At 44.9% G+C, this 9,127-nt stretch overlaps 1 protein-coding gene across 1 annotated transcript; it reads right to left on the reverse strand.

Moving 5' to 3' along the window:
• Nucleotides 1-239: 239 nt before the first annotated feature.
• Nucleotides 240-7,954, reverse strand: LOC108800416 (gamma-glutamyl hydrolase-like). The gene is made up of 7 exons (XM_018572399.1): nucleotides 7,314-7,954; nucleotides 7,080-7,164; nucleotides 5,781-5,919; nucleotides 4,166-4,272; nucleotides 2,386-2,479; nucleotides 1,708-1,845; nucleotides 240-364 (listed from the first exon to the last, which is right to left on the reverse strand). Exons 1-7 carry the CDS (start codon nucleotides 7,952-7,954, stop codon nucleotides 246-248), a joined length of 1,323 nt encoding a protein of 440 aa, XP_018427901.1. The 3' UTR covers nucleotides 240-245.
• Between the last annotated feature and the right edge of the window lie 1,173 nt (nucleotides 7,955-9,127).

The raw sequence follows: 9,127 nt of genomic DNA on the forward strand, positions 1-9,127 counted from the left end.
ACACCTGCACGGACGTACAGGGCGGGTGAGCTTAGGGGGCCGCACGGCCGCGTAGTCCTATAGAGAAGGATGGGGGCTGCGTACTAATCACACGCAGCACCTGTCCTTCGCGGGGGCTGCCCGATACGGCCGTGCACGCAGCACAGAGCTGTACGTGCCGGCCGTTTCTCGTGTGAATGAGGCCTTACTTTACACATGTTCATTTATTATGTAAGCACAGCATCCCTGTCATGCTCTGACGGTGACTAGAAGAAATAGACCATCTCGTAGCCGCTGATGTTCCCCGTGTATGTCGGTGACCAGTTGTATATCAGAGCCGATTCTTCCTCCTCAGCATTTGGAAAGTGATTCAGATTTTTTCTGGCTGTGATAGGAAGAAGAACGTGTATAAAAATATGAATATAAACATTTTTCCCATTTAAAAAAAATTCAGGCAAAGTTGGGTGATTTCTCTAAAGTATGGACCTGACTTTATTCAACCTTAACAACTACTGTATGTAACCACATAACCACGGAACCATGTAACTATGTATCCACGTAACCACATAACTATGTAGTCACGTAACCATGTAAATATGTAACTATGTAACCATGGAACCATGTAACCATTTAACTATGTAGTCACGTAACCATGTAAATATGTAACTATGTAACCATGGAACCATGTAACCATTTAACTATGTAGTCACGTAACCATGTAAATATGTAACTATGTAACCATGGAACCATGTAACCATTTAACTATGTAGTCACGTAACCATGCAACTATTTAACCACATAGCTATGTAGTCACGTAACCATGTAATTTTGTAACCATGTAACTTTGTAACCATGTAACTATGTAACCACATAACTATGTAGCCTTGTAGCTATGTAACCATGTAACCCCATAACTATGTAGCCTTGTAACCATGTAACCACATAACCACGTAACTATGGAACCATGTAGACTTGTAACCACATAACCACGTAACTATGGAACCATGTAGACTTGTAACCACATAACCACGTAACTATGGAACCATGTAGACTTGTAACCACATAACCACGTAACTATGGAAACATGTAACTATGGAACCATGTAAATTGTAATTTTGAATAAAGGGGAAAGCGATTCAGTACAGAGTTTATGTGATCTAACTGCAACTGAGTAACTGCAGCAGAAATTGGCACAAATCACCCCGATCTGACAATTAATATTTTCAGGAGGAAGTAAATCAAGTTTCTCTCTCAGTAAAGGTTTCCTGGAACTACATCATGTATCCAGCAATTGAATGAGTTCGGCTGCTTCAGTGTCCACCTCCTCACATCTTATTCTCATCTTGGATTTGTCACCTGAGGACCCTTAGGTGTGTTACTGGTGAAATCATCAGGTAAAAAAAAACAACTAAAAAAATAGAAAACTAATGCAGCCACCTCACCTCAAGAGTAATAGGCCACAGTATATTAATTTTGTTAAGATATTGATTTAATGCTCTGACACAACATTTTTCAGACTGGTCACACCCTTATCAATGTTCATGGATATAAGTGTAACATATGCTGGTTATAGGCTGTCTGACATTTTTATATTGACCTAAAATATCAGAATAGAATCCATTTAGTCTTTTATTTTTCTTTATCTTTGTGCTTTAATTCCCATCTACGGTTTGCTAATGGTCTGATGGCTGCATGTTAGGAAGATGGTTGTTATAGTAAGCATGTTACCTTCATGAACAAAGAAGTTGGCCATATACTGAGATATCCAGACTGCATTTTCAGAGTGCGGATAGGCATAGCCTCTGTTCCACTGAAAGCGATTCACTTCTGGATGCCACTGCACTCCGTAGATAGGGTAATCCCGAGCTGTGGACATAGGATAACTGTTGTCAGTATGTACAGCACGGTGATGAGGTCACCACTACATCTATAGGCTTATTTGTGCACGCAAAGTGTGGTGTTTATATCCTTTATGGTTTTCCAGTTCAGCTGTAATATTATTATTATGACATAGTATTTATATAGCGCCAACAGTTTGCGCAGCGCTTTACAGTATAAGGAAGACATTACAATCACAATACCATTCAAGACAAGATGGTAAGAAGGGCCCTGCCCCTGAGGGCTTACAATCTAAAAGGGAGGGGCAAGTGATACATGAGGAGGTAGCTGTGTGGGGATAAATTATTTGAGAATGTGATGGTTGAGTGGTTAGGTTGAGGTGGGATAGGCTTCCCTGCAGAGATGAGTCTTAAGGGATCACCTAAAGGCAGTCAGAGTGGGAGATAGTCAAACAGGTTGGGGTAAAGAGTTCCAGAGGACGGGAGAGACTCTAGAGAAGTCCTGGAGGCGAGCATGGGACATATTAGACATTTGATCACCATCCCCCAGATGGTTATGTTAGCTTACCCTCAATGGTGGAGATAAATTGCGCTCCATTCCTATCCCGGTTTGTGGAGAGGATCCGGTAAAACTCAGACAGCTTCTTGTTGGCAAAAAAACCCTAAAAATAATAATAAGCGTAGAGAAAGAGATGAAGGAAGGAGGATATGACATGTAACAGTAGCATTATAGAAGAGCAATCCTTTCTACTCATCACAATTGGACGTCACAAGGCAAAGTGGAAAAATCTTCTCAGAGTGTCCAGCCAAAAAATTCATTTTGGATATTGTATGAAATATTAGAACCCCTGTCGGGTTTACTGCTATCCAGGGCTCCTGTATAGAGATTTTGCTTACTTCCCTCACTTCCTGCCTGGTGAAACTGTTGTCACGGGGACAGTAAATGAGGTGAAATCTTGGTGAGCCCTGGAGTAAAAAAAAAATCAGATGGGGGTGTTTGATCCTTAAAACCTGCCATTATTCCACGGATGGATCTTCAAAACTAAAAACAGTTTTGCTTTATGGGCTAATTCACATCCCCACCAGGGAGCCACAAGTGCTGCCTGCATCGTCCCTCTGCCAATGGCTGTACAAGGCTGTATAGGTGGGTATACAGTACATTGGAATTTCCATATACCCGGGCATACAACTATGGAAGCAGCAGAGTACAGCCATTGACTTACATGGGAGGCTGTAGGCAGCACCTCTATATCCCTGGCAGGGAAAATATGGGTGCGGGTGCCCCTGTGGATGAGCCATGAAGTGGACCTTTCCCCACAAATGACTAAAATCGCTGATACATGCAGCTCTGCATGCAGGACCAGATTTACTCTCTCTCTGCTGTCCCAAGGCCAGGTTCCTCAATGCACCCCCCTAACCGCCGAAACTCCCCCCCTCAAGTGCTGCTCCTCTACTCCCCGCTGCACTGAGGCCAGCCCTTGTTGGCCTTGTGGGAAATCCGGCCCTGTCTGTATGCTCAACAGTAAAAACTGTACACTCATACAGAAAAAACGCAGTCAACTTTCAGTTTGATTTATTTTAACTTTTTCCAAGGTGCTAGTGACAACGGCCTCCTGGTTTGGCTTCCCTCACCAGCACCTTCAAGGGAGCTGTCAAAGGTCAACTGCAAGATCTCACATAAATTATGCATCATCTGTTGGGGTAAAAGTCCATCCATTTTGTTTTTTATCTGTAAGGGCAATGTGCAACGGGGCACATCTGGTATAGATGTCATCGGTGGGTTGGAGGAAGCTGGTTGCTGATGGTGTAAACCATAAAATAGCAGTTTGGGCTTTACAGCATTGGGTGGACAGAGCCATGGGAATTTACTAAAGCAAGTAACCATCAGATTCTGTATGGGTTCGCTGGACAATTGTATGGATGGTGGTGGTTAATAAACAGTGTATGGGGGGGTAAGGTCACATTAGACATAGAGAGATGTCCCTACTCCAAGTCTCCATGAAAATCCTTTGCCTCTGGAACTCTGGGTGCCGACCAAAGAGTGCCCAACCAAGCTCTATGAACTCAGCAGAAAAGCAGAAAGCCGCACACTAATGACATCAGATCACAATGCAATGTGCTATGTCCAGGTTCAATAAAGTTGGATGTGATCTGACATCATTGTTGTGTGTGTGCTTTTTTGCTTTCCTGGGAAGGTGGAGGTCCACTTTGAGCTGCCTCTTCAGGACACCATCTAAGATGCAATTACCATTGTGAAAAGCCTTAGTGGTAGAGAACGGTCTGAAGCCCTTTAGGATCTATACCTAAAAATCCCTAAGATACAGATCAATATATTGTCTTCTCCTCACCTCTGGAGTTAGACCAAAGTGGTGGAAGTTGGCAGTTATGTTCTCTGTGGTGGCAACACGGAGTAGCTCAGGGGGAGCACGGCGAAACATTCTGCTGGAGGAGATGTCTGGAGACAGAAGACAACAGTTATGGAAATTTGTCAGGAACGTTGAACACTAGAACATCAACATGACCTGCGTTTCTACCTCGTGGTGAAAGGAATTCAATTTGCAACACTGGGACAACTTTCTGCCCCTGCAGAGAGATAGATAAAAGGGAGCTAAAAAACCCAAAATATTGATAAATGTGCGCAATGACAACATCTCCTAAAATGTGCTCAGACACGTATGTCCACCATGGTTGGAAGCTTCATTCCGACAGCCTGGAGCCCTTCAATATATCACATATACAGGCTAGAAGGTTGGATTCTCCATAATATTACAATATGTGGAAACCTGTCTTCTGTATCATTTATATAGCCGTGAACTCACCACAAGGGACAAACAAAATTGAGTTTTAATTCTCATGAAATTTCAGTAAAAATTGGAAAGTAATGGGAAAGGTAAAGTGAAAGTGTACATCACGGAAAAATAACCAAAAATATGTAGCACATTTCTCCGATACATGGACATTTCCCCATGTGTTATCCCTCTAAAGACCCGGTACAGCGCAATACCTGTTTATGTGTAGGAAATACACTCCGCTTCAAAGTCCTGTTATGGGCTGACAAACGCAGCATTTTTGTGGACTGAGTGGTGTCAGCCCTGCTCAGGGCTAAATTACTGAACCACGCCCCTGCTTATGTTCACAACATAAGCACTCATTGATTTGTAGCCAATCATAAGAACTAGGAGGGCCAATTAGGCTCCTTGAGATAACACAGGAAGTGTGTACAGGGCAACTCTGAATGTCTAAAAAGATCTGTAGGTTTTTACAAAAAATTAAAAAAAATACTTAAAATGATATATTTAACAGAAAAAAAGGGAGCAAACAAAGTAAAATCATGGATTACATGCACTTTGTTTTGGGGTGTTTTATGGGAGCAATGGGATTTAGGTGGCTCCTTAGGGATTCTGAAGCTCCCTTTGATCTATCCTGGATCTGTTCTTAGGCCAAAATGCGGCCCCTCATCAGTTTTTTTATTTTTTACAAAAATATATAAAAAAACGGAAAATAAAAAAATGTCAAATGACAGAACAGGAAAAAAAAAGTTAAAACACACACAAAAAAGGAAAAAAGCCACAAATAGAAAAAATAATACATTAAATAAACTAAAGAAATAAAAAGGAATCACTCTGCTTATCCTCACTCACCAGGCAGAGACTACAATGGTGAACACTAGAGGGGAGGCTGGGCTTGGTGTGAACCCAGTTTGCCTGAGTTCGCCCAAAACTCTGACCGCCACCCCCGATCCAATCAGTGGTGGCATCAGGGGGCATTCCCCACCCCTTTGTGATGTATAGCTTCAGGGCAGGGCAACGGATTGGGTCGGGAGGAGCGGGTGGCAGTCAGAGTTTTGAGCAGACTTGGGTTCACACCAATCCCAGCCTCACCAGTACTGAACACCAGCAGAGAAGCTGTAGAGAGCGGCCCCAATGGAACATTCCAAAATTCCCCCCCTCCTGCTGTGCTCACCATCCGTCAGGTTTAGTGGAAGTGATATGTTGTCAGCCGGTGTTTTACTTAATAAATTTTCTCCACTCGTTAGGGCAGTGAGGACCTGGAACCCCATACACGTCCCCCAGATAGGGAAATATGTTCCAGAAGAAGCGGCCTGAGAGTAACAACAGAAGAAGACGCTGAGCACAAATGATGATTTATTTACTATAAAAGGATAAAACGACCTCAACAAATAGATTTTAACAAATAGAACACGGGATCAAATATTACAAGAGTTGGATAAAAGAATTAAAGGGCCCAGACTATACATATTCATCTACTTGCATATTGTGAGCAAGCAGTGAAAGCGCTTTAATACCAGCCGTCATCTATCTCTGTATCTATAGGCATTGTGGAGAAATTCATCTTCGAAGAACAGACGCTTATTCCCTACTACTTTCTATTGCACCGGAATCTTGACAGCCTGCCGGGAATCTAATGTAGACACACGGAGGGTGTTCATAAGTTTTAACAAAATTGATACTTAAAGTATACCAGAGGTGTGGAAAAGGGGAGCGCTGGTAGAGCACGTTACCAGGGGTTGTGGTGCTGGCGGTACCTCTGGCTCTGTCCGTTGTCCCGCCCATCTCACTGACGTCATTGGTTGCCAGGTGCTGGGTGGGACACCAGCCAGAGCGTCCTGCTCAGCTCCTTGCAAGTGACGGGACACCGGCCAGAGCGTCCCAGATTGCTAAAAGCACTTATCAACTTGGGGGCTCTGGCCGGAAAGAGGGCAGCAGAAGGTGTGCATGACCACATGACCCAATGAGATGCCGTCTGAGACAACAGCTTCAAGCTATCCCATTATAGGGGCGGTCCTGACAGGCAAGCATACTAGGTCTCTTCTGCAATGAAGGATTCTTATCTACCCATTCACAGTCTTCTTCTGCTAAGTGTAAGCTACGCATTGGTACCGGTGACGACAAACCTGGATGTTGCATCGACGGAGGGGAGGTGAGTATAGTTCTGCTTTAACTTGAGAGTCTTTGTTGTGATCTTTGAGGATCTTTAAGGATACATTATCTCACAGTACAAGCAGCTACAGAGGTCAGTGATTGTTTAAAGCTCATTTACTGCTTGTCGAGAATAAGAAAATACTTTACTGTCCATAGTCTGGGCACAGATGGGGCACACCATATTGCACACCAGGCTTCACATTGACTGTAACAGAGCCAGCAGACATGAGGTCGGGTCCCTCTGATATTCTTATGTACATAGTTCATGACCACCACTCACAGGAAGAACTAAATGGGTCTGAGTGTCGAGCTCACTCACCTTAATAGAAAGGTTATAGAATATTCCAGCTGTCTGGGAAAAACTAGACGTCAGAAGATCAACAGCTCCTCCGGGAAGAAGGAGACTGTGAAAGAAGTAGACATCGGTCACAACATTGTAACAAAGTTCTGCAAAGCTCACAGACAGGACACCAACACAGGACACCAACAAAGGACACCAACACAGGACACCAACACAGGACACCAACACAAGACACCAACACAGGACACCAACACAGGACACCAACACAGGACACCAACACAGGACACCAACACAGGACACCAACGCAGGACACCAACGCAGGACACCAACGCAGGAGACCAACGCAGGAGACCAACGCAGGAGACCAACGCAGGAGACCAACGCAGGACACCAACGCAGGACACCAACGCAGGACACCAACGCAGGACACCAACGCAGGACACCAACGCAGGAGACCAACGCAGGAGACCAACGCAGGAGACCAGCGCAGGACACCAACGCAGGACACCAACGCAGGACACCAACGCAGGACACCAACGCAGGACACCAACGCAGGACACCAACGCAGGACACCAACGCAGGACACCAACGCAGGACACCAACGCAGGAGACCAACGCAGGAGACCAACGCAGGAGACCAACGCAGGACACCAACGCAGGACACCAACGCAGGACACCAACGCAGGACACCAACGCAGGACACCAACGCAGGACACCAACGCAGGACACCAACGCAGGACACCAACGCAGGACACCAACGCAGGACACCAACGCAGGAGACCAACGCAGGAGACCAACGCAGGAGACCAGCGCAGGAGACCAACGCAGGACACCAACGCAGGACACCAACGCAGGACACCAATGCAGGAGACCAACGCAGGACACCAACGCATGAGACCAATGCAGGAGACCAATGCAGGAGACCAATGCAGGAGACCAACGTAGGAGACCAACGCAGGAGACCAACGCAGGACACCAACGCAGGACACCAACGCAGGGCACCAACGCAGGGCACCAACGCAGGACACCAACACAGGACACCCACCAAAGTTTCACACATATAATATTATGGTGGCTCCTGAACTTATTGGGTGAAGAAGAAACATTTCCCTTTTGGCCTCACCCCCTCCCATTAATATAGGTGATGCGATGAGTTGATGAAACATTAAGAGGCTCCACCTTCTCTTCTCTAGATCATAGAGACTGGAATCAGAGTTCTCACTCTTCCCTCCTTCCACAACATTGTAGACTTCTGGGTTCAGTTAGAGGAGATGGAGACTGTCCATGTGACCAGCGGCGAAAAGCAAAATCCACGCTTGGTCTATTTATACAAAATCTGTATGGCTAGTCCTCCCGCACGTACATTTATTCTAGGGATGCACCGATACTAGTATTGGTATCGGTGCAGATGCCGACTATTTGGGCGAGTACTGGTACCCGCCCAAATGCTCCAATACCTAGCCCGATACTTGAGCTTCCGCTGAGTCATTACATGCTGCCCGGCTTCTTGATTGGCCGGTAAGCTGGCTCCATGCTCCCTCATCAATTTTTGGACCGGTTTGGACCCCTTGGTTTAGGGTGCCAGCGGGTTCTCGGATACTTGGTATCACTGTCATCATATTTCCAGGGAACTGTCACAGTAGGAGAGGCCATGTTGGAGGCGTGCCTTAGTGCTCAAAAGCCAGCCCAGGGCTGAGGGCTCTTGATAGAAGTATTGATGCAGGATGCTGTGATGTTTTCAGGAAGCTATGTACAGCACCCTGTCAGTCCCCACTACCCATTATCTACCTGCACTATATAGAGAAGCATGGAGACCCAGTGATGACATCACTGAGACTATTGTAAGGTATGTAATGAAACCAGAAACACTTTGTTTAAAAAAAATGTATTAGCATATTAATAATGGGGAGGGGAGGAACCAGGGAAAGCAAAATATAAGCATATTAAACTTTCATTTTAATTGCAAAATGTGTCCCATTGGATGGATTTATCATTTGTATTATCGTTTTGTTATGATTATTATTATTATTAGCATTATTATTAGCATTTGTATTCTTCTGATTATT

Source organism: Nanorana parkeri, unplaced genomic scaffold (assembly GCF_000935625.1).
Source record: "Nanorana parkeri isolate BGI_ZX_2015 unplaced genomic scaffold, ASM93562v1 scaffold2018, whole genome shotgun sequence".
Taxonomy (NCBI): Eukaryota; Metazoa; Chordata; class Amphibia; order Anura; family Dicroglossidae; genus Nanorana; species Nanorana parkeri.